A 25,432-nucleotide genomic window follows, 5' to 3' on the forward strand; every position below is an offset into this window, starting at 1 on the left:
AGCTGTTATCTGCCTCCTCTCAAACCGCCACAGTGCCCTCTGCCTCTTACACACACAAACACACACACACACACTCCACCACTGCTTCTAGGTGAGGTTTAAGCACATTGTAGAAACTCACTCGATTGACGTTTGGCGAACTGAGGCTCTTCCGATACAGTTTTCCTTTGCCCGTTAGCTGTTCCTTTACAGCGACCTCCTGCAACAAATAAATTGATAATGGTATGGAGAATGTGGACGGGGAGACATTTTTCTCCCTCTCTCAAAATACTAGAACCCAAAGGGGTCATATCCCATGAAGCTGATGGGTGGGAGATCCGGGACAAATAAAAGGAAGGACTTCTTCACACAGCTCATACCCTATTTCTTCGATTCTAAGACGCACTTTCCCCCTCCCCATATAAACATCTCTAAAAATGGGGTGTGTCTTAGAATCGCAGGTGTATATTAGGGTTTTTTTCTCTCTCTTGGCGGTACTGAAATTAGTGTGCGTCTTACAATCAATGGCGTCTTACAATCGAAGAAATACGGTAGTTAAACTATGGAACTCACTGCCACAGGATGTAATGAAGGCCACCAATCTGGATGGCTTTAAAAGGGGGTTGGATAAATTCCTGGAGGCGAAGGCTCTCGATGGTTACTAGCCTTGATGGTTGTGTGCTATCGCCTTACACTTGCTTACATTGAACCGCGTCAGGTGGTTTTATAGCAGGGGCGGCAACTCCATCCTCCGTGGCTAATAGCCACATAGCATTTTTATTTCGCCTTTGCTTACCTGGCGTAGCCGGTCTAGTGTGAGAATGTTTTCCACGGCCAGCACACTTCGGAGGTATTTCTCTATGTGGGCTTCTGAGTCAGCTGAAGTGGCGTTTTCCACGTTGGCTGCCATCCTTGCTAGCGCCTCACGTTCCTCTGCCCCCTGAGCGTCCTGAAAGGAAGAGACAGCCTCTCAAGTTAGCAAAGCTCCTGTCGCGCCAAAGAAAATCGCTCAGCAGAGATCAAACCACAGGGAACCTCATGTTTCCAAACATGAAATTTTCAAAAAGCGTGTCCATAATTTTGGCCACCACTGTAGTTAGGAACGTGGGACGGGTCCCTGGAAAAAGCAGGCGAAGACCCTCCTCACCACGACCAGCTTGGGAATCAGCCACGCACAAAGCAAGTCAGCCGTGTAAACGGCCCCCATCCGCTGTGGGTCTGGGCAGGGAACCAACCGAGGCTGAAGCTCCATAGCTTGTGGACTCTTCAGGGGTGATATCAAAGCAAACAGCCGGCTGCGTGAACAAGCACGGAAGAGAGGTCTTTTGGAAGCAGCGTGCTCTACACCCCCCAAAATACTCACCTCTGGGATATTGGAAACTATTTCAAAGGTGACCCCGCAACCAGGCACGGAACTTCGGTACGACATCCTTCTCAGGAGACTCTGAGCAAAACCCTGGGGGTAAAAGAAACCTCATAGCTTCAAATACATCAACGATAAAGACACGTACGTCTCTTTCGACAAGATGAAGCCAACGCACACAGCAGCAGCTTGCTTTGCACAACAGAAACACAGCCAGTTACGGGTTAGCAAAAAGGAAAGCAAAACGGGGCCCATTTACCTTCAGGAAATTCTGTCCTTGGGGTACACAATCCCCTCCCCTCAACCGCCCCAAATAGGCAAGAAGGATTGCCATCAAAGTTCATTAACTTTTAGTTGATCAGCCATCTGCTTTCGAACCCATTAAGCAAATAGATCTAAATGCATCTGCATATTAACGAAACAAAAGCCGCCTTTATGAAACTGAGCGATAGGTTATAATTCAAGAAAGAAAAACTATGGCCTCTCTTGAGAAGGAAAGGCCACCTTTTCTATTAGGGAACGTAAAAAAGAGCATAATGCACCAGAACTAGATTATAATTGGGCCCTTTCAAGAAGGACGCAGACAAGCTGGAGCGGGTTCAGAGGAGGGCAACCAGGATGATCAGGGGTCTGGAAACAAAGCCCTATGAAGAGAGACTGAAAGAACTGGGCAGGTTTAGCCTGGAGAAGAGAAGATGGAGGGGAGACATGAGAGCACTCTTCAAAGACTTAAAAGGTTGTCACACAGAGGAGGGCCAGGATCTCTTCTCGATCCTCCCAGAGTGCAGGACACGGAATAACGGGCTCAAGTTAAAGGAAGCCAGATTCCAGCTGGACATCAGGAAAAACTTCCTGACTATTAGAGCAGTACGACAATGGAACCAGTGACCTAGGGAGGTTGTGGGCTCTCCCACACTCGAGGCCTTCAAGAGGCAGCTGGACAACCAACTGTCAGGGATGCTGTAGGGTGGATTCCTGCATTGAGCAGGGGGTTGGACTCGATGGCCTTGTAGGCCCCTTCCAACTCTGCTATTCTATGATCTACCAATGAAAACTTGTAGCCCTGTTGTTCCAGCGCCTCATGCAATGCGGGACCTTCACAGACAGGAAATTCTGGGAACCTTCAAAAGCTAGTTTCCCTCTGCCCTCCAATCCATCCCGGTGAGATGTATGAATGTGGGGAACTGAGTCCAAGCAGACTTATGCCACCTTGTAAACTGGGTGTGGGACCATTTTTCAGATTCCCAGAAAGTAAACTTGTGAACTGACCCCAAGCGTTGTTGTTTTTTCTCTGCATCATTACAGAAAGCCAAGCAAGGTGACCTTTTAACCAACACTCCCAATCCTTTCTTTGCACGCGTGTATTTACTTGTGAGTTCCGAGTGACTTGTGCCTTGAATTTGCAGGCCAGTCTGGTCACTGAACCGCCGGCCGCAGAGATAGCTGCAAACAGAGATTTAAGACGGGCCGAGCCATTGTTTATGCTGACAGGGTGCCTCGCGAGGTTAAAATCCCGACTCCTGAATTAATGCAGGGATGAGTCATCCCGAGTTGCTGCAAACGGCTGGCCGCCCTGGAAGGTTATTGATACCGTTTTGAAATACACATTTGGGGTTGCATATCGGCGGTGGAGAATAGCTAAGAAGGCCAGCAGGCTGTACGGGAAAGAAATTGATGGAGGATTTTTGCCAATGGCTGTCATGAACTCAGCCAGCTGAGCCTCTCTGTGGAACACGGGCGTGCGGGGGCTCGCTCAGCGCCAGAGGTCATTCTTTGCCCTTTCGATTCCCAGAGCCTCCATAAAATGACCTCTGGTTCGAGGGCTGGGGAAAGACCCCTGGCCAAGACGTTGACGAACGGCTGCAGGTCAGAGGACACAGTATTATACCAGCTGGACACAAAAGAGACTGGAGGAGTATAAGGCAGAGCCTTCTAGCTTGGGAGGTTTTGGGTCTCATTAAGTTACACACACAGGGCCCGTTCAGAAGACACCCTAAACCATGGCTTTAACCACAGTGAATAAGGTTTTTTGCTTTATTCATCATGATTAAAGCCATGGTTTAAGGTTTCTCCTGAACACAGCCCGGCTTTCTGGCTTAACCACAGTGGTTAAAGCCATGGTTTAAGGGGTCTTCTGAATGGGGCCTGGCTTTCTGGTTTAAACTCATGGTTAAAGCCATGGTTTAAGGTTTCTCCTGAACACAGCCTGGCTTTCTGGCTTAACCACCGTGGTTAAAGCCATGGTTTAAGGTTTCTCCTGAACACGGCCTGGCTTTCTGGCTTAACCACCGTGGTTAAAGCCATGGTTCAAGGTGTCTCCTGAACACAGCCTGGCTTTCTGGCTTAACCACTGTGGTTAAAGCCATGGTTTAAGGTGTCTTCTGAATGGGGCCACTGACACACACACAACTTCCTAGCTTCTTGCTGGGGAGGATCTACTTCCACGCTCAGGTGAGCTATCAAACTCTGCCATAAATTTTAACACCCTGTCTCTGGGCCAAACAATTTTGACAGACCCCAGAACATGGACGTTGCTCTTTAGCCTCATCTCTTGGAAGTGTGGCTTAACGCAGGACTGCCCCAACCACACACACACACACAGAGAGAGAGAGAGAGGGAAAGAGAGAGAGAGGGAGAAAAGGAGAGAGGGTCAGTTTTAACTGCCAAGGGGGTGCATGGGTGAGTGGATAAAAACTCCCCCCCCCCCAAGTCCAAGTCTTACCTCCCAGCAGTCTCTCTCAGCCAAGGTCTCCTCCAGGACCAGATGGCAGCTGAGCGGAAAAGCAAATGGGAAGAGAGGCTGCAAGGGAGGTAAAACTGTTGGTGAGGGGAGGGTTCGGCACTCTTTACCCCTCCAGTTGCGTCCAGTTCTGGGCACCACACTTGAAGAAGGACGCAAACAAGCTGGAGGGGGTTCAGAGGAGGGCAACCAGGACGATCAGGGGTCTGGAAACAAAGCCCTAGGAAGAGAGACTGAAAGAACTGGGCATGTTGAGCCTGGAGAAGAGAAGACTTAGGGGAGACATGAGAGCACTCTTCAAATACTTAAAAGGTTGTCACACAGAGGAGGGCCAGGATCTCTTCTCGATCCTCCCAGAGTGCAGGACACGGAATAATGGGCTCAAGTTAAAGGAAGCCAGATTCCAGCTGGACATCAGGAAAAACTTCCTGACTGTTAGAGCAGTACGACAATGGAATCAGCTACCTAGGGAGGTTGTGGGCTCTCCCACACTAGAGGCCTTCAAGAGGCAGCTGGACAACCATCTCTCAGGGATGCTTTAGGGTGGATTCCTGCATTGAGCAGGGGGTTGGACTCGATGGCCTTGTAGGCCCCTTCCAACTATGCTATTCTATGATTCTATGATTCTATGAAATTACAAAGGCTGCAAGCATCAAATCAGTTGTGATGAAGAGGGAATATCAGCAGATGTCACCGGTATGCATGCAGCACCTGGTGAAATTCCCTCTTCATCAGAACCATTAAAGCTGCAGGAGCCCTGCCTTCCTGACCAGATACAAAAGAGGGCACTGCTCCTGTATCTTTACCAGTTGTGATGAAGAGGGGATTTCACCAGGTGCTGCATGCATACAAAGGACACCTGCTGAATTTCCCTTTTCTATACAATTGTTAAAGATACAGGAACACTGTCCTCCTTTCTGTAGGTTCACCCTAAAGCCTAACATCTTCAGTTCACTCAAGCCTCCACTTTCTGCCTGCTCTCCACCCACGCCCCAGCTGTTGTAGAGCCAGACAGAAATGAGCACGGCAGAAAAAGCGGACGCACACGCACAGAGCCCGGGTTCCCATCCCATCAGCCACATCTCAGCACAACAGCAACAGAAAGAGGGCCCCCTCACAAAGACCACTGAAACAAGATAGCCTCTGCAGGATGACGGAATGACCCACAGGGCAACCTAGGGCTTGCCGAAGCGTATTTCGCTAACATGCAGAAAAAGCTCACGAAGGTACAACCTATCAAACGCTGCCTGTTAAAAGTTCCCCGGGGGGATGAGATTATCTATTTCAGCAGCAACCGAGGCTGACAACATCCTCTCAATACTTCAGCGTCTTACACACATTGAAGCCATGCAGGAAAAAAAAGGTGTTTGCCAAGATGCTGTAGTGGTCATCGGTTGCTACCCTCCTGGAGCCTCTATGCAGCATTCTAGGGACTGCCCATGAAGTCAGGAGCAAGGAAGAGGGAAAGGAAAGAAAACGAAAGGAAGAGAATCAGTAAGGCAGGCGGATCGGGAATGCTCCAGGCCGGAGTCCTAGAATCACTCAGGGACGGAGGGGAAGCCAATGGATTTCCACCTTTCTAAGTCTGCAAGGGGTGGCACTCAGAGGCAGGATTTGAGAGCAAGGAACTGGAGGAGAAACGGCACTCCAAAAGCCCACACCATTTACTCTGTCGCTTTCCTTGCAGATGCTAAACCAAAAGGCCAGCACGTTCTCTGGATGAAGCCATCGTGAGTAGCAAGGAAGGCTTCACCTCAATCCTTCCTAGTTAAGGGACACCAACTCTGCTAAGCCGGAACCTTTGGGAAGAGGCAAGACCGTAGCTAGGCCGAGTCGCCTTGGGTGTCCTGCTCATCGCGACGGCAGGCACGCTTCCGGGCGCGCGTCCCTCGGGACGCAGCTCGGAACCAGGAAAGCAGGCGGAGGAACCTTCACACGTGGCAGACGCTCTGGAAAGACATCTGAGTTCCCACCGGTCTTTCGTTAAGATCCAGAGCCGGTCGCTTTCAGGGATGCAATGACCATGAAAACCTCGCCGAGCAGGGAGAGAAAATATTCTTTAAGGATAGTTACAATACCAGTAGGTCAGGCAGAAGGTTGGTGAAATATCTGAGAACTTCAGACCGTAACGATGGCTTTAACTCTGGTTTACCCCACCTGGAAGCTAGAGCGGAAGCCAAGGGTATAAAATGGCCTCTAACAGGGTTGATCAGCTTAGGCTGATATACCAACTGCGCCCTTATCTGGACAGAGATAGCCTAGCTACAGTGATCCATGCTCTGATAACCTCTCGTTTGGATTACTACAATGCGTTATACGTGGGGCTGCCTTTGAAAATGGTCCGGAAACTTCAGCTGGTATAAAACAGGGAAGCACGGTTACTAACAGGGACTGGCCGACGAGACCACATCACGCCAGTCATTTTCCAGCTTCATTGGCTGCCAGTCCAGGTCCGGGCCCCATTCAAAGTGCTGGTATTAACATTTAAAGCCCTAAACGGCTTGGGGCCAGGCTATCTGAAGGAACGCCTCCTCCCGTATGTACCTGCCCGGATCCTAAGGTCATCCTTAGGGGTCCTTCTCCGCGAGCCCCTGTCAAAGAAAGTGAGGCAGGTGGATACCAGGAGCAGGGCCTTCTCTGCTGTGGCACCCCGGCTGTGGAATGAGCTCCCTAAGGAGGTTCGCTTGGCACCTACGTTATATGCTTTTAGATGTCAGGTGAAGACCTTTTTATTCTCCCAGCATTTTAACTAATAAATAAATAAATTTTAACTTGGTGTTTTAAATTTGTAATTTTGCATTGCTGCTGTTTTTATCTGGTTGAGCTTTTATATTGTATTTTATATTATGGTTTTATACTGTTGTTTTATACTTTGAATGTTTTTAATTTTTGTGAACCGCCCAGAGAGCTCCGGCTATCGGGCGGTATAGAAATGTGATAAATAAATAGATAAATAAATTAATGGCATCATTTACACTCGCACACTCCTGCACCACCCAAAATCTCACCTGCTCACAGCAGCCTTTGCCGACTTGCTGCCCTCCCGATGAGTTGGACTACAACTCCCAGCATGCAAGTTGGGGCTGGCTGGCTTACACAATGCACTGCCGTAAGATGTCTTATTAGCTTAGATAGCTTTCTTTAAACAAAAAGGACTGGGCAATTCCATGGAGGGCCTTGTCTATCAACAGCTGTAGGCCATGACAGCTCAATGGAACTTTCACATTCCGAATACCATTACTCCGGGGAAAAGGAAAAGGAGGAGAAACCCTTCCGGGTGCTAGATTTGAACTCGGGACAATAAAAGGCAAGCTTTAATTATAATGTTTTAAAATCTCTTCACTGGCTGCCAATTAGTTTCTGAGCGAAGTATAAAGTGTTGGTTATTACTTTTAAAGCCCTACATGGTTTGGGTCCAGGCTACCTGTGGGATTGACTTCTCCCGTACAATCCACCCCACTAAGGTGACCCTATGAGAAGGAGGACAGGGCTCCCGTATCTTTAACAGTTGCACAGAAAAGGGAATTTCAGCAGGTGTCATTTGTACATATGGGGAACCTGGTGAAATTTCCTCTTCATCACAGCAGTTAAAGCTGCAGGAGTCCTGCCCACTTTTAAATCTGGTCACTCTAGTATAGCTCCTGCAGCTTTAACTGTTGTGATGAAGAGGGAATTTCACCAGGTTCTCCATGTATACAAATGACACCTGATGAAATTCCCTTTTCTATGCAATTGTTAAAGATACAGGAGCCCTGTCCTCCTTCTCATAGGGTCACCCTACACCCCGCACACTCAGGTCCTCTGGGAAGAATCTACTTCAGTCAGCGAAAACTAGCTTAACAACTGTTACCCAGAGGACCTTCTCTTCTGCTGCTCCCAGACTGTGGAATGGCCTGCCGGAGGAGACTCATCAACTTAACAGTCTACTAGCATTCAAGAAAGCTATAAAGACTGATCTCTTCTGGCAGGCCTATCCAGAGGGATTTTAAGATGTTTTTAGAATGTTTTTAGGATATTTTTTTAGGATGTTTTTAACAATGTATATTATGTTTTAATTTAGTGTTATGTATTTTACCGTATATTATTGTTCCCCGCCTCGATCAGATTGGAGAGGCGGGTAAGAAATAAATTTATTATTATTATTTGCTTTGCTTTTGATTGTCTGTTTCCTTGAGCACCAACACATCTGACTGGCTGAGCTGCTGGACTTGGCGGACCTCTGGCCTGACCCAGCAAGGCTGTTGTTACCACCCATTGTCGTACTGCTCTAACAGTCAAGAAGTTTTTCCAGCTGGACATCAGGAAAAACTTCCTGACTGTTAGAGCAGTACAACAATGGAATCAGTTACCTAGGGAGGTTGTGGGCTCTCCCACACTAGACGCCTTCAAGAGGCAGCTGGACAACCACGTGTCAGGGATGATTTAGGGTGGATTCCTGCATTGAGCAGGGGGTTGGACTCGATGGCCTTGTAGGCCCCTTCCAACTCTGCTCTTCTATGATTCTATGATTCTAGGTGGTCACACAGAGGAGGGCCAGGATCTCTTCTCGATCCTCCCAGAGTGCAGGACATGGAATAACGGGCTCAAGTTAAAGGAAGCCAGATTCCAGCTGGACATCAGGAAAAACTTCCTGACTGTTAGAGCAGTGCGACAATGAAACCAGTTACCTAGGGCGGTTGTGGGCTCTCCCACCCTAGAGGCCTTCAAGAGGCAGCTGGACAACCATCTGTCAGGAATGCTTTAGGGTGGATTCCTGCATTGAGCAGGGGGTTGGACTCGATGGCCTTGTAGGCCCCTTCCAACTCTGCTATTCTATGATTCTATGATCCCAGTGGCTTAGCAGTTGAAGGGGAAGGGGCGTGGCCAAGGGAGGTGGTGTGGCCACCTGAGAAATCCCAGAGGGCCGGACTGAGATGCCAAGAGGTCTGGATCGCGCCCCAGGGCCGGTAGCTCCGCACTCCCGCTTTAAGGTCCGTACCTGCTTCCCGTAGACGTTGACGCAGATGCGCTTACGAAGGACGAGCTGCATTTCCGCGGGGTGGCTGAGCTGCACCGTCACCCGCACGATGAGGAAGACCCTCTGCTCTGCTGCCGTCCCTTTGCTGAGCTGCGTGCAGTCGTGGACAGTGGAGTCCCAGGATGCTTCCGCCTTCGCCTGCAAAATCCCACCTTGGCAATGAATTTCAGCCAGAGCTGGGCTAAACATCATGCTATGGAAAAGGCTTTGCAAGGGTGTGTTTTACAGCGTTCCCCCGCACCCTGGAAAGTTAAGTGGATTCCCAAGGGAGAAACGTGCACTCTACACATGGCCTTGCAAGCCATTTCCTCAACGGAAGCGCTTGATCCCTACTCTGGCCCCAGCGGCTCCTGAATCCGGACCCCCTGAAGACGAGAGGGAGGAATCCGGCGCGTGAGTGGGCATCACACGGAGGGCACTGCTGATGTGCTCCCTGCTCATTAATTAAAACGTGCGAAACTAATACAAAATAAAAAAAGCGAACTCCTCTGAGACCAAGTTTTATTTTGCAACGAGGGGTTAAACGGGGCTCGCATGATGGAAGGCCCGTTGCTGTCGTGTGGTCATAATAATATCCCCGCTGAAAGAAAACTAGCCTGTCAGGGAGAAGGCAAGGGTACAAAACTGATTTCTGCGTGCAGGGAATGTCTGGGCTCGAAGAGGCATCCAATGAGGCAATTTCCCCAGTGGAGGCTGATGGCTCCGACGTCAGTGGGGCAGTACATCCGCTCTGGGTTCCAGTCAGAACTCTAATGAAGCGATCTGAGGTGCTTCACCACCCCACTGACATCGGAACGGTCAGCATCCACTGAATTGGCGTTTTTGTTGTTTATTCGTTAAGTCGCTTCCGACTCTTCGTGACTTCATGGACCAGCCCACGCCAGAGCTTTCTGTCGGCTGTCGCCACCCCCAGCTCCCCCAAGGTCAAGTCTGTCACCTCCAGAATATCCTCCATCCATCTTGCCCTTGGTCGGCCCCTCTTCCTTTTGCCTTCCTCTTTCCCTAGCATCAGCCTCTTCTCCAGGGTATCCTGTCTTCTCATTATGTGGCCAAAGTACTTCAGTTTTGCCTTTAATACCATTCCCTCAAGTGAGCAGTCTGGCTTTATTTCCTGGAGTATGGACTGGTTGGATCTTCTTGCAGTCCAAGGCACTCTCAGCATTTTCCTCCAACACCACAGTTCAAAAGCATCTATCTTCCTTCGCTCAGCTTTCCTTATGGTCCAGCTCTCGCAGCCGTAGGTTACTACGGGGAGTACCATTTGCGTACCTTAGTGAAAAGTGGCACAGCCCAGGGACCAGTGTGCCTCCCTCAGGGAGAACTACGTTGCTTCTCTTTGGCTTCTTTGGGGATAAGTTACGGACCAGCTAGCCTCAGATTGCCTCGTAGGATTGTGAGAGGCTGAGAACGCAGTGCGGCTTCTTTTAGGCTCTTGGACATTTCTTGTCTTATGAGGATTGGAACGCGGCTCTGTTGATTTGTGATGGAAACAGGGCCTTGCCCGGACCCCAGTGCCCCTGCCCGCTACCTTACCTCGCTCTCGTGGTACTTTACGATCTGCAGTTCAAAGAATTCCTCTTCATCTTCAGCAGCCAGGGTGGCATCCCAGCCACCCGCTTCCGGCTCATCGAGGTTATCCTGAGAGCTGAAGTCGTCTGCTATAGGGAGGGGAGGGAAGACATGGGAATCCGGTGAGCAGCTGCAGCGCAGGACCTGGGAAATTCAGTCTGAAAGCTCCCTAGGAAGGCCTGGACGACTCATGACCTCTCAGGCTGGGCTGCCAACGCACATTTAACTCTCGCTGCAAGGATCAAACGCGGCCCAGGCATAGGGTTCGAGCCCTTCAGGGAAGGTGCGCTATAGCACGTCCGAGAGCCAAACACAGTTGCACGCTAAAATGAGGCCACGACCAATCGCAATCCTTGCATGTTATACCACCCCAAGTCCTTGTGTAATGCCTGTCTCTAGAATACATAAGAACCTAAGAAGGGCCCTGATGCTGGATCAGACCAAGGGTCCATCTAGTCCAGCACTCTGTTCACACAGGGGCCAACCAGCCATCGGCCAGGGATGAACAAGCAGGACATGGTGCAACAGCACCCTCCCACCCATGTTCCCCAGCAGCTGGTGCACACAGGCTTACTGCCTCGAATACTGGAGATAGCACCCAACCATCAGGGTTAGTAGCCATCGAGAGCCTTCGCCTCCAGGAATTTATCCAACCCCCTTTTAAAGCCATCCAAATGGGTGGCCATCACTACATCTTGTTGGATTTTACTGTTTTAAAATTTCATACTGGTTTTTTTTTTGTCTGGAGTGAGTGATGCTGAGTGTGTGTGTGAGTTGGGGGGGATGATTTGGAGGTGATATTTCTATTAAAAAATGCATTTTAGACCCCTAAACGTTCCTTTCCAATTTGTTTGCTATAATTGGCATGACGTATTTCTTGCACTTTAAAATAAATTTAGCAGATTCAAGTTTTGTGCTTCTTATTTTACTTCCAGGAAACATCTGTTCTTAAAAATCAAAGTTGGCATTTTGGGGGTGGGGGTGAAAGGAGCTCACCTTGCCTAGGGTGCAAAATAGTCCGGCACCGGCCCTGCCTGTGACAATACCGAGGTTGCACACAAAAGCACTTTCTTCTAGCCTGAAAGAGCGACTAAACCTTTAAGGCTAGAAGGCCGTAACTGAAGGTGCAGTGCAAACTCTCTGCGCAGGAAGGAAGGAGCAGATGGTTGACCAGACCCCTAATAATGCCTTGCAGAGTTGGTTTTCACCTGCAGCTAGATAGAATCCTTTCTGTATTCCTTTCGCTGAGTTGTTGGCATATTTTGAGTGTTACTTCTAGTCTGTGCTGCAACTTACCATTCAAATCAAGGAAAATGACCGGAATGTGCGTCTCCATGCCAGGCACAGGTGTCCTAAAAGGAAACAAGAGACATGAACAACACAGGCATATCAATCGAGGCAGACTTCAGGCAGGACACGTTCCCTGGGGTGCGCAGCGACTGTATGTTCCATTCAGTGCCCACAGAATTGTAGGCCAAGGCAACAATCACCTTGATGAATGTGGCGTTATCTTAAATTCACTCTTGTAGATGCAGAGGACAAAGCGGTACCTCCCATGCCAAGTTCCAACCAAGGCTGCGTTCTCAGTTGAAAAATCGTGTGCGTGTGTCTATGGATCTCAGGCCTTAGGTTTATCTTGGGACCGTCCCGGGGTCATCCCTGTTCATGTAATTGACACACAGGGGATCCCAGGAGCAGGCAGCGACGACCCCGGGATAAACCTTAGGTCTAGCTAAGGCCTAAAATTGAGCAGGGGGTTGGACTCGATGGCCTTGTAGGCCCCTTCCAACTCTACTATTCTATGATTCTATGACTTCCTGGCTCTCTTAACCAGACCTCAAATATAGTATTAAGCACAGCGTCTTCTGGCTCCTTGACCATTGCAGCTCGCGTGACCCAGTGCCTGGACAACCATCTGTCAGGGATGCTTTAGGGTGGATTCCTGCATTGAGCAGGGGGTTGGACTCTATGGCCCTGTAGGCCCCTTCCAACTCTGCTATTCTGTGATTCTATGATTCTGTGATGGTAGTCCAGCTGCCTCTTGAAGGCCTCTAGTGGGGGAGAGCCCACAACCTCCCTAGGTAACTGATTCCATTGTCGTACTGCTCTAACAGTCAGGAAGTTTTTCCTGATGTCCAGCTGGAATCTGGACTCGATGGCCTTGCAGGCCCCTTCCAACTCTGCTATTCTATGATTCTATGACTTCCTGGCTCTCTTAACCAGACCTCAAATATAGTATTAAGCACAGCGTCTTCTGGCTCCGTGTGTCCCAGTGCCTGCAGGCTGGGCTTGATTCTGTTCCCAATGTTCTGAATGAAAGATTTCGTGGCATATTTGCTGACCAACGAGAAGGCGGGGATGTGAAACCCGGAATCCAGAGCAATGTTCCGATAGATGCAGGACCACGGGTAAGGAGCGGCCTTTTAAGTGAATGAACCAGGCAATTAACATTAACATTTTTCTTTTAAATCAGCTAAAGTGCAGTAGCAATAAATATTGATTCCATTCCTACAGAAGATCATAATTAAAGCTTGGTTAATAATTCTGCTGCTTTAAGTGGAGAGCATTTCTGGCATTTCGCTATATTGAGCCTAAGGAAAATTATTCATACTTTTTCAGCTTTTGCTGATTTTCTCTCCGCCGCCCACCGCCGCCTCCCCGGCTCCACTCTTCACCCCGTGCGCTCTCTTGGAGGCTGCTGGGCAGAAATCTCTCAACTAGGGGAAAACTACCTGCCCCCGACCCCCACATTCATAGCCTTTGCCCTCGCTTCTCTAATGCAGCACAACATAACATACAGGATCATAGAGGGAGCGGGGCCCAGTTTTTAAAAGGAAGAGTTCATAGAATCATAGAATAGCACAGTTGGAAGGGGCCTACAAGGCCATCGAGTCCAACCCCCTGCTCAATGCAGGAATCCACCCTAAAGCATCCCTGACAGATGGTTGTCCAGCTGCCTCTTGAAGGCCTCTAGTGTGGGAGAGCCCACAACCTCCCTAGGTAACAGGTTCCATTGTTGTACTGCTCTAACAGTCAGGAAGTTTTTCCTGATGTTCTGCTGGAGTCTGGCTTCCTTTAACTTGAGCCCGTTATTCTGTGTCCTGCACTCTGGGAGGATCGAGAAGAGATCCTGGCCCTCCTCTATGTGACAACCTTTCAAGTATTTGAAGAGTGCTCATGTCTCCCTTCAATCTTCTCTTCTCCAGGCTCAACATGCCCAGTTCTTTTAGTCTCTCTTCATAGGGCTTTGTTTCCAGACCCCTGATCATCCTGGTTGCTCTCCTCTGAACACGCTCCAGCTTGTCTGCGTCCTTCTTGAATTGTGGAGCCCAGAACTGGACGCAATACTCTAGATGAGGCCTAACCAGGGCTAAATAGAGAGGAACCAGTACCTCACGTGATTTGGAAGCTATACTTCTATTAATGCAGCCCAAAATAGCATGTGCCTTTCTTGCAGCCATATCACACTGTTGTCTCATATTCAGCTTGTGATCTAAAACAATTCCAAGATCCTTCTCGTTTGTAGTATTGCTGAGCCAAGTATCCCCCATCTTGTAACTGTGAATTTGGATTCTTTTTCCTAGGTGTAGAACTTGGCATTTATCGCTATGAAATTTCATTCTGTTGTTTTCAGCCCAGCACTCCAGCCTATCAAGATCGCTTCGAAGTTGGTTTCTGTCTTCTAGGGTGTTAGCTATCCCACCCAATCTGTATGTTGGAGGCCCAGATACGGACCACTATGGACTTTGCTCGCCAAGGCCATTCTGCAGCCTTTTAAGCTGCCCCTGCCAAATCATTTATTTTATTCTTCATGGAAATACATGTAAAACAATGTCGTGAAGCTGTTGAAGCACCCAGGACCGGTGCCAGACTCTAGAGGGCTGCTGATATAGCACTGCCATATGGCCCCCCACTGCCTTGACCGTGCTGTAGAACCCCCCCCCCTGCCTGCTGAGGCTGGCCGCCCACCTACCAAGCCACTTGCTCACTCACCCTCCGCTCTGTTTTCCCCCCTTCTCTACCTGGTGGTGGTGACCTCTGCTGGCTTCCCCTGGGTTTTACTTTGGCCTGACCTTCTCCTTTTAAACTATGAAAAGTTTTGATATTGTGTTTTGTCACCTTGCGTTTTATGGTTGTGAACTGTCCAGGCAGACTCGGCTACCCTGTCTGGGAAACCATGAAGCCGACATCCCCGCAAATCTGGTTCAGCCACACCTATGCAGCCATTTCTAGCGGATGACCACTGCTCCACCACCTTCCAGAGCGGTAAACGTCTTTGCTGCTTTTCCCTGTCTGCTTTTTATATTCTCACACCGTGTTCGTGAGCCAATGGTAGGAATCCATTTGCAGGAGCGCCTCCTCCCGTATCATTCTGTCCCCGTTCACAGAGATCTAAGGAAGTGAGGCAGGTAGCTCCCAGGAGCAGGGCCTTCTCTGCTGTGGCACCCTGGCTGTGGAATGAGCTCCCTAAGGAGGTTCGCCTGGCACCTACACTACATTCTTTCAGACAGGTGAAGACCTTTTTATCCTCTCAGCATTTTAACAGTCTATAAATTTAATTTTAACTTGGCTGTTTTAAATTTGTATTTTAAATTTGTATTTTTGCACTGCTGCTGATTTTATCCTGGTTGTGCTTTTATATTGTATTTTATATCATGTTTTTTATACTGTTTTGTTTTATACTTCATAGTTTATATGAATAGAATAGCAGAGTTGGAAGGGGCCTATAAGGCCATCGAGTCCAAGCCCCTGCTCAACGCAGGATGGTTTTAAATTTTGTGAACCGCCCAGGGAGCTTCACCTATTGGGCGATATAAAAATGCAATAAATAATAAATCTACAGATCAGGGCCTCTTGGTTATCCCGTGAACTGGACAGGTATACCTGACGGCAGCCAGGGGAGGGCCTTTTCTGTTCTGGCTCCCTGCCTTTGGAGTTCTATCTCCGCTGCAATGTGAATGGCGCCATCCCTTGATGGTATTTTACCAGACACTTACTGATTTTAATACCTACCTTAGTAGATGGTTTGTTTTTATTTTTGTATTTTATTTTTAATTGTTGCTTTAATGAATTCTGAATATCGCACTGTGGTTTGATAAAGAAAGGCAGTGTATAAATATTTCAAATGAATAATCTAAGCAATCCATGAGGGTAACGGTTCTACCACATTTTCACGGCTACTTTATTAAAGTGCAAAGGCCTTACCATTCAGCCGGTGCTCCAGGAATCCCACTGCCAGCTGAAGGCACCATGACGGCATTCCTCTCTTCTGTCAGGGTCAACCTCATCTCTAACAACTGGGCCTCTCGGTCCGCATCGTCTTCTGTTTTGTCTGGAAGAGGTCAATGGTTTTAATTTTTACTGGACTGTCCGAAACACACATGTGGTTTCCACCCCACCCTAAATTGACCCAGAGTAAGAAAGGATGGAAAGAAGTCAGTTCAGACAACACGTTAGTCAACACACTCAATGGTTGAGTTTTTAGGAGGGACTCCACACACAGCATGTTCTAACTCCATCACTGCGTGACTGTGGGCTTCCGTGGAGTTGAGGAAAATCTATTGCGACGTTTGACTGACAGTTCCTCCACCCTCTCTTTTCTCCCCTGGTCCTCCCAATGGTATCCCATCAGCCATTACTGCAAAAAAACAATCGCCGCTCTTGCCAGGGAACTCTGTAGCCAGTGAGAAAAGTCAACTCAACGCAATGGAAAACTGCACGGACCCTCTACACAACACACTGGTTGTGCAGGAACTCTCCTCTGCACAGCGTGGATATTGTGTGTGGAAGGTTTCCCCCCCCAAAAAAACCCCTCCACCATGGGGTGGAGTTTTCCTGCCACACAACACATTTCTCAATGATGGTGTGAAAACTCCACCATGGAGCTCTAAAACCACCATTGAGAAACGTGTTGTCTGAACTGAGCTATACAGCTGGGTATCATCAGCATACTGGTGGCATCGAACCCTGGAACCCCGGGCAATGCCTCCCAGCGGTTTCATGCATATGTTAAATGGCATGGGGGATAAGATGGAACCTTGAGGGACATCACAGGCCAACAGCCAGGGCATTGAACAGGAATCCCTCAACACCACCTTCTGATCGCCCCTCCAAGACCTGCTGTCTAACAGTGCGTCCCAGGCCAATCTTGGACAGATGCCTCAGAAGGATATCAATACTTAAAAGGTTGTCACACAGAGGAGGGCCAGGATCTCTTCTCGATCCTCCCAGAGTGCAGGACCCGGAATAATGGGCTCAAGTTACAGGAAGCCAGATTCCGGCTGGACATCAGGAAAAAGTTCCTGACAGTTAGAGCGCTACGACAATGGAACCAGTTACCTAGAATCATAGAATAGTAGATTTGGAAGGGGCCTAAAGGCCATCAAGTCCAAACCCCTGCTCAATGCAGGAATCCACCCTAAAGCATACCTGGCAGATGGCTGTCCAGCTGTCTTTTGAAGGCCTCTAGTGTGGGAGAGACCATCACCCCCTAGGTAACTGGTTCCATTGTTGTGCCGCTCTAACAGTCAGGAAGTTTTTCCTGATGTCCAGCCTAGGGAGGCCATCGAGTCCACCCTAAAGCATCCCTGACAGATGGTTGTCCAGCTGCCCCTTGAATGCCTCCCACACTAGAGGCATTCAAGAGGCAGCTGGACAACCATCTGTCAGGGATGCTTTAGGGTGGATTCCTGCATTGAGCAGGGGGTTGGACTCGATGGCCTTGTAGGCCCCTTCTAACTCTGCTTTTCTATGATTCTATGATGCTATGAGGTTGTGGACTCTCCCACACTAGAGGCCTTCAAGAGGCAGCTGGAGAGCCATCTGTCAGGGATGCTTTAAGGTGGATTCCTGCATTGAGCAGGGAGTTTGGACTCAACGGCCTTATAGGCCCCTTCCAACTCTTCTAGTCATAGAATCATAGAATAGTAGAGTTGGAAGGGGCCTACAAGGCCATTGAGTCCAACCCCCTGCTCAATGCAGGTGAATCATAGTCTATGATTCTATAAGGTCGATGGTATTGAAAGCCCCAGAGAGGCCCAGCAGAACCAACAGGATCATCCACCAAGACAACCTAAGCAGTCTCTGTCCCATCACTAGGCTTGAAGCCAGGTTGGAACGGAACTAGATAATCCGTGTCATGCAGAAATCCCTCTTATCATCCGCGTAGCCTTCCTCTGTACTCTTCCTCACGGAGTTTGCAGGATAACCTGATTTGCGCTCACCGGGCTTCCCCACAAGTTTCTGCAACTGTTGATCCAAATACTCCTGGCGTTTCGTAAGGGCGTTCAGCCACTTCCGACGCAGCCTCTCCAGGTCTCTGTCCTGTGAAGAATTGAGTTACTTTTTAAGTAAATAAATAAATAAATCAAGGCTTGCGGACAGAGATGAGAAGGTGGGCATCTGAGACTCTGGCACAGAAAGATTGCAAAGATGTCCAACAAGGAAGCAGCCGCTGAAAGCAGTGGAAAATTCCATGTTCTGGTGTTGCACGTGGACAATCAGTGGTTGCTTGTCTCTTATGACGCAGCAAACCTACATCTTCCACGTAAGCTACGAATATGAAGATAGACACATTTGGCAAAGTTATTGCTCAAGTGTACTTTTTTTTTAAGTCCTTCAACTATGAGGACTAGAAACTTGAACACGCTCTTCTTTTCGTTTTTAAATGAAAATCAAGGTTCTCATATTCTGTCCCTCCCACACATTACTGGAGAGGAAGATCATAAGAACCTAAGAAGAGCAATGTTGGATCAGACCAAGGGTCCATCTAGTCCAGCATTCTGTTCACACAGGGGCCAACCAGCCATCGGCCAGGGGTGAACAAGCAGGACACGAGTATAACTGGACTCTCCGGCCCATGTTCCCCAGCAACTGGTATACAAAGGCTCACTGCAAATAGCCATGAATAGCCTTCTCCTCCAGGAATTTCTTTAACCCCCTTTTAAAGACATCCAAATTAGAGGCCATTACTACATCTGGTGGCAATGCATTCCATAGATCCCCTTATTGTTTTGCTTGAACGACGGGCATTGAGATTCCTGCAACTTCTGTTTATGACTGGAATGTATAGTGTTGATTCTTTAGTAAAAGAACATCAGAACCAAAAAACTAAAAATACTGGCAGCTGACAAAAGCAAAGAGCAATGCACTTACCTGGTAACTGTCCATGTCGTCATCTTCCTCCTAAACGAAAGTCAGCAAATAAAAGTAAGTTCAAACGGTTGTTGTAGCCAAGCGGACATAAAGCATGAACACACTACTGCCACGAGACAGGCTCTGAACACCAGGCCCGGCCGCGGCTACTCCCTGCTCAAGCCAAGCCCCACCGCTTGATACGCCTGAGGCGAGGGACAAAAACCACCTTCCTCCAAACTATGTGGAGAAAGGGGTTTAAAATGGAGAATGGATTTTAATATATATAATAAAACACTGTGAATTATGTATACTGAGGTGAATTATTGTCAGTGGGTGCTAAATGTGTAAACTTCAGAGGATAAATGCCAAACAGACACGTGGGATTTTTGTGGTAGTTAAAAACAAAATAATTAAAATTTATTTTTAAAAGTTCACAAGCTTTGTTTCAAATAAAACATTAAAAAACCTTTTTGAAACCTTTCATCCAATCCTTTCACTCATTCACATACACGCTTTCCTTTCCCTCACACAATCACTCTTGAGCTTTCTTTATTATCGGTATTGATTAATATACGTCAACTACGTGCACACCACGCTCCAAAGACACCACTCTCTACCCTGAACCTCAAATTTCCCAGAACTTAAGTACTCTAAACACAGAGAGCACCAAAGACTCTAAGACAGCCTTCCTCAACCTGGGGCGCTCCAGATGTGTTGGACTGCATCTCCCAGAATGCCCCAGCCAGTTGGCTGGGGCATTCTGGGAGTTGTAGTCCAACACATCTGGAGCGCCCCAGGTTGAGGAAGGCTGCTCTAAGAGGACCTAACAAGTCCCCTCACAATCCCCTCCGTCCTTCCCTTATATATCACTCCTCCCCGTCCCAAAACATTCTAACTCCGCCCACTCAGGCCAACATTCTAAACTCACCACAGACTTACAAACCGCAGACATACATTTGGGAACTGACTTGTGGGGTGTAACGCCACAACTACCTGTAGTAGAAAAGGCTCGGTTGGTACGTCCAGCAACTGGACACACTATAATGGACAGCTGCCATTGAAAATTTGCGTCAAAGCCATAGCCCAATGGGTGGGCAACCTGTGGCCTTCAACTCCCACCATTCCTTATCATTGACTATCCTGGCAAGGGCTGATGGAGGTTGCAGGTAAAAAGATCTGGAGGTCTATAAGTTACTGACTCCTGTCGTAGTTTGTGTGTGTGTAACAAACAGAAATTGCGTCCAGTTCTGGGCTTTGCGTCCAGTTCTGGGCTCCACAATTCAAGAAGGACACAGACAAGCTGGAGCGTGTTCAGAGGAGGGCAACCAGGATGATCAGGGGTCTGGAAACAAAGCCCTATGAAGAGAGACTGAAAGAACTGGGCATGTTTAGCCTGGAGAAGAGAAGATGGAGGAGAGACATGAGAGCACTCTTCAAATACTTGAAAGGTTGTCACACAGAGGAGGGCCAGGATCTCTTCTCGATCCTCCCAGAGTGCAGGACACAGAATAACAGGCTCAAGTTAAAGGAAGCCAGATTCTGGCTGGACATCAGGAAAAACTTCCTGACTGTTGGAGCAGTGCGACGGTGGAATCAGCTACCTAGGGAGGTTGTGGGCTCTCCCACACTAGAGGCCTTCAAGAGGCAGCTGGACAACCCTCTGTCAGGGATGCTTTAGGGTGGATTCCTGCCTTGAGCAGGGGGTTGGACTCGATGGCCTTGTAGGCCCCTTCCAACTCTGCTATTCTATGATTCTATGAAATTACAAAGGCTGCAAGCATCAAATCAGTAATACTGTCCTTCCCTTATGTGGTGCCCTCCAGATGTTTTGGACTACAACTCCCAGCATTCTTGACCATTATCCATACGGACTGTGGCTGATGGGAGCTGAAGGACAAACCACCTGGACAGCACCAGGCTGGGGAAGCTGGACAGCCATCTGTCAGGGAAGCTTTAGGGTGGATTCCTGCATTGAGCAGGGGGTTGGACTCGATGGCCTTGTAGGCCCCTTCCAACTCTGCTATTCTATGATTCTATGAAAGGCTGCAAGAGAGTATTCAGCTAGAACTCAACAGCTTGATCCTATGTTTGTGCCTGAGCTTTTAAGATGGTCCTCAGAAGTTCTGCTCATTGGCCTGCCTTCAAGGTCCATCAGACTGGTGGGCATTTGAGTCAGGACCTGTTCAGTAGGGACAGTAGGGACCCACATCTTTGGAACTCTTTATAGGTTAGGACCTATAAAGCCCTATGCGGCTTGGGTCCAGGTTATCTGAAAAAAACTATTCTCCCTTAGGACCCTGCCTGTGCCATGAGATCAAGGAAGCCTCCCACGATATCTTTCATATGTCAGCTGCAAGCTGTAAGTCTCTGAGAAATGTAGGAACATATGAGGTTGCATTTTAAGAAGCCTGGCTGTTTCTCCAGCTAGGTTACTACTGCCTTACCCTGGCTGGAAACAGCTTGCCAAGATCTCGGGAAGAGAGAGTTCTCTAACCTTACCTGCTGCTACCTGATCCTTTTTGAAACTGGCGATAAGGCCTCCTGCAAGGTAAGCCGGTACCCTCCTACTGAGCTTTGGGTTTATTTCTTTTTACTCCTCGGGTGCGAGGATCAGTTTACCTGATGAGGCTCGTGACTCTTTGGAGACTTGATGTGTCTTATCTGAACGCAACCCACTCCGACGGATAAGATGGATTCTTCCATGAGAGGCAACGTTCCCGACTCCTGCACAGACTTCACGTCCACTTGGATTCGGCGTGACTGACCCTGCGCATCCAGAGAAGGAAGAGAAGGGGGGGGGAGACCAGTATTTACTCACTTATTTATTGAGTTATTGGTTTTATTTCTTAACACTGATATGCTGCCTTCTCTGCTAAAAAGCCATCAAGGTGGTGAACAAGAATTTGGAACGATCAAGACTAGAATGTTAAAAACAGTGGGGGGAAACCCCTGGTTAGGACATTGAAATGGAACCATGGAGACCTCTGCTGGCAAGAACTTGACAGGCAATGTTGCTTTGGAAATGCAGCACCTTGAGCGGGTTGTATTAAACTGGTTGTTCACCGAGGCAGGATTGTGACGCCACCCCCTCACACACAAGGCTTTGACATGCACACCTCCCTCAGGCTAAGCACCGCCACTTAAATACCTGAGGAAGGGGTAAAAAGAAGAGTATCACCTTTCCCTTATAGCAGAGGGAAAAGGTAAGGAGATTTGGAAAAGGCTTTTTTGGGAATACCTGAGGAAGGGGTAAAAAGAAGAGTATCACCTTTCCCTTATAGCAGAGGGAAAAGGTAAGGAGATTTGGAAAAGGCTTTTCTGGGAATATAGCAGGCTGAAGGTTTAATGTAATGCGTTTATTTATGAACTAATAGAGTAGGAGACACAGCCAAACTGACATATGGTTTTATGGTAGCAAAATAAAGGAAATGTTTATTGTAGATTACAGTTCTTAGTTCCTTCAAATTCTATTCAACTCCCGCCTTTTCTTAAGAATACTGGTAGAAACAAATCTAATACCGTATTTCTTCGATTGTAAGACGCCATCGATTGTAAGACGCACACTGATTTCAGTACCACCAACAGAAAAAAAGCTTTGATTCTAAGAAATAATAAACACACCCGCGATTCTAAGATGCACCCCGTTTTTAGAGATGTTTATATGGGGGGAAAGTGTGTCTTGGAATCGAAGAAATACAGTAATAATAATCCTCAGTCCCTAGGATCTTATTTTCACTCGCTCCTCACGCAACTCCTGACAAGAGCTAAACACATCTACCCTCCAAACCCAACCACCAACTGAACCCCTCAGACCACTCAGCTCCCCCATATATATAGACTCCGCCCCACTTTCCACAGCATCACTGGCCACACCCACTCAGTTTAACATTCCGCACTCTCTAGACCTACTCATACAGACATACCTAAGGGAATAGAAATGTGGGTAACGCCACAAGGGTCTACACTACTGCTTTAAAACAGTTTATAATGGCATCGACAACTGCTGGGGCCCAGGACACACTCCATTTACAGTTTTCAAACCGTTTTCAAAGTGTTATATCCTGCTTGGTGTAAATCTGGCCTGAGTGGCTAAAATCCAATGTAAGTCCTGCTTAAGAGTAGATCCATCCCACTCATTTCGATGTATCTGTTTTAAATAGATTTAATGTCACCCATATAGTCCACTCTTTCCAAAGGACTCAGAAGCAGGTTGCAAAAGGATTGAAAAAACAACACATTCTGCATTAGGACTATACATAAAAAGATTATTTGTTTAAAACATTTTTCGGCCACCTTTCAGGGCAGAAGTCCTCACAAGTCGGCTTACAACAATAAAATACAACAATAAAAATGAGCAACTATCTTGAAGATACAAAAGGGACTGCCTTTGAAGATGGTTCAGAAGCTACTGCTTGTGCAAAACACAGCAGCCAGATTGATAACTGGAACCAGAAGGTTCGAGCATATAAGACCCACTCTGGCCTGCTTGCATTGGCTGCCTATACATTTCCGAGCCCAATTCAAGGTGCTGGTTTTAACCTATAAAGCCCTACATGGCTTGGGACCACAATACCTGATGGAACGCCTCTCCCGACATGAACCTACCCGTATGCTATGCTCAACATCTAAGGTCCTCCTCCGAGTGCCTACTCCGAGGGAAGCTCGGAGGATGGCAACAAGGGAGAGGGCCTTTTCAGTGGTGGCCCCCCAACTCTGGAATGATCTCTCCGACGAGGCTCGCCTGGCACCAACACTGTTATCTTTTCGACGCCAGGTCAAGACTTTTCTCCTCTCCCAGGCAGTTAACATATGTTGAGTTTTTTAACTGACTCCAGAATAGTTGTTTTAAAGTAGATATTGACTGTTTTTATACTTTTTTATGGTTTTCAATTTTGTATGCTTGTTTTTAACGTTCAACGTTTTAATTGTTGTAAACAGCCCAGAGAGCTTCGGCTACGGGACAGTACGGAAATATAATAAATGTAATAAGTAAGTAAGTAAGTAAATAAATAAATAAATAAATGTGCCTTATTCTGAGAGTCAGACCACTGGTCCATTATGCCCAGTATAGACCACCAGCAACTCCTCAAGCCTTTTCCTAGGGGCCTCGCTCAGCCGTGCAACTTGAGCGCCTCTCAGCCGGATCGAGGCCCGGGACCTTCTGCACGCAGACCACGTGCTCTCTACTGCTGAGCTTTTGCTACGGACGTCGAAGAAATCCGAAACAAATCGAAATGAGTCTGGATTCCTTCTAATCCTGCCCGTGGATTCCACGTGGGCTTGGCCACTCACTGCAGGTCCAGCAGATTCCGTGGACGTGCGTCGATTACGTAAATACATCCGTAGACAAAACCTCAACTTAAACGAAGTACGGTAGGTGGTTCACAAATATTACGGTAACAAATATGCATGTTTAAGGCATTGTTTTGGGGGTGACGTAAATTCCATGCGCCTGCAATTTGGCACGGAATTTGTGTCCTTTGGTGTGAATTTGTTTACATAATTTTCAGTGGGGGGGGGAATCCCTTTTTGAGGGTTTGTGAACAACGGACAACAATATGCCAGAAAACAATATGCAATCCACGGAACTCACACGGGACAGATTGAATAAAATCCAAACATCTCTAAGCTATGGACCCTCGCTAGTAGAAACTAACTTCGTCTTCCCCATCCAGGTGCCCCCCAGTTGTGTTGGACTACAACTCCAAGCATCCCCAACACATCTGGAGGGCACCCAGTTGGGGAAGGCAGATCTCACTGAACAACCGAAACATAGTTAAGCTCTCCGACCCTTGTACTGGTTTAATCTAAGTCCCTCCAAATAGGAAACGCTTACACTGCTCCAGAAAGATTTATTTTATTTATTACATTTTTATACTGCCCAATAGCCGAAGCTCTCTGGGTGGTTCACAAAAATTAAAACCATAATAAAACTACAACAGGTTAAAAACACAAATACGAATACAGCTGGACATCAGGAAAAACTTCCTGACTGTTAGAGCAGTACTGTTAGCATAACCACCTCCATTTTTAACAGGAAACTGTAAAATCTCCATTGCACACCAAGCAAAATGTCATAATGCCCTGTATGAGAATGTCTCCTTGTGTGCGTCCTTGCATCCTTGATTACTAATATAAACAAGAGTCCTGGCTCCAGCTGTCTCCAAGTGCTGCTGTGTCGAAGTTAACTTCTATAACTTACTGTCAGGCCAAAGGTATTGTTTACAGGACTGTTTAGCATAATTAGCTATGCCCCAGTGTTACGTTCTGATTGGTTAATGCTGCTACTGGGCCCTGCCCCTTGAAAGCTTTAATACTGTACCATATTCCCTATGTCTTTTGTCTGATTGCTCCCTTTGAAGAGACCAGGCCTTGATTACTAATCAATAAAGCGCTTTTGAACCCTCTGTCGCTGGAATGGTGGAGTCGTGCTTAAGGGCTGTTTGGATCTCGTCCTTGGGTGAAAAGAACATTGATCTAACAGTACGACAATGGAATCAGTTGCCTGGTGAAGTTGTGGCCTCTCCCACACTAGAGGCCTTCAAGAGGCAGCTGGACAACCCTCTGTCAGGGATGCTTTAGGGTGGATTCCTGCATTGAGCAGGGGGTTGGACTCCATGGCCTTGTA

The 25,432-nt window shown here is 47.8% G+C and overlaps 1 protein-coding gene across 2 annotated transcripts in view; it reads right to left on the bottom strand.

Moving 5' to 3' along the window:
- The window catches only part of KIF13B (kinesin family member 13B), a 227,945-nt gene that overhangs the window by 36,366 nt on the left and 166,147 nt on the right, over window positions 1-25,432 (bottom strand). For both annotated transcript variants that reach the window (XM_063123720.1, XM_063123719.1), the window contains exons 25-34: window positions 21,424-21,570; window positions 18,823-18,852; window positions 17,892-17,991; window positions 15,874-16,000; window positions 11,965-12,020; window positions 10,633-10,757; window positions 9,061-9,237; window positions 1,343-1,435; window positions 776-928; window positions 122-199 (exon numbers count right to left, since the gene is read on the bottom strand). In XM_063123720.1, coding sequence (XP_062979790.1) covers window positions 122-199; window positions 776-928; window positions 1,343-1,435; window positions 9,061-9,237; window positions 10,633-10,757; window positions 11,965-12,020; window positions 15,874-16,000; window positions 17,892-17,991; window positions 18,823-18,852; window positions 21,424-21,570 — 1,086 coding nt within the window. The remainder of the gene's footprint in view (window positions 1-121; window positions 200-775; window positions 929-1,342; window positions 1,436-9,060; window positions 9,238-10,632; window positions 10,758-11,964; window positions 12,021-15,873; window positions 16,001-17,891; window positions 17,992-18,822; window positions 18,853-21,423; window positions 21,571-25,432) is intronic.

This window comes from Elgaria multicarinata, chromosome 4 (assembly GCF_023053635.1).
Source record: "Elgaria multicarinata webbii isolate HBS135686 ecotype San Diego chromosome 4, rElgMul1.1.pri, whole genome shotgun sequence".
In the NCBI taxonomy this organism is placed as follows: Eukaryota; Metazoa; Chordata; class Lepidosauria; order Squamata; family Anguidae; genus Elgaria; species Elgaria multicarinata.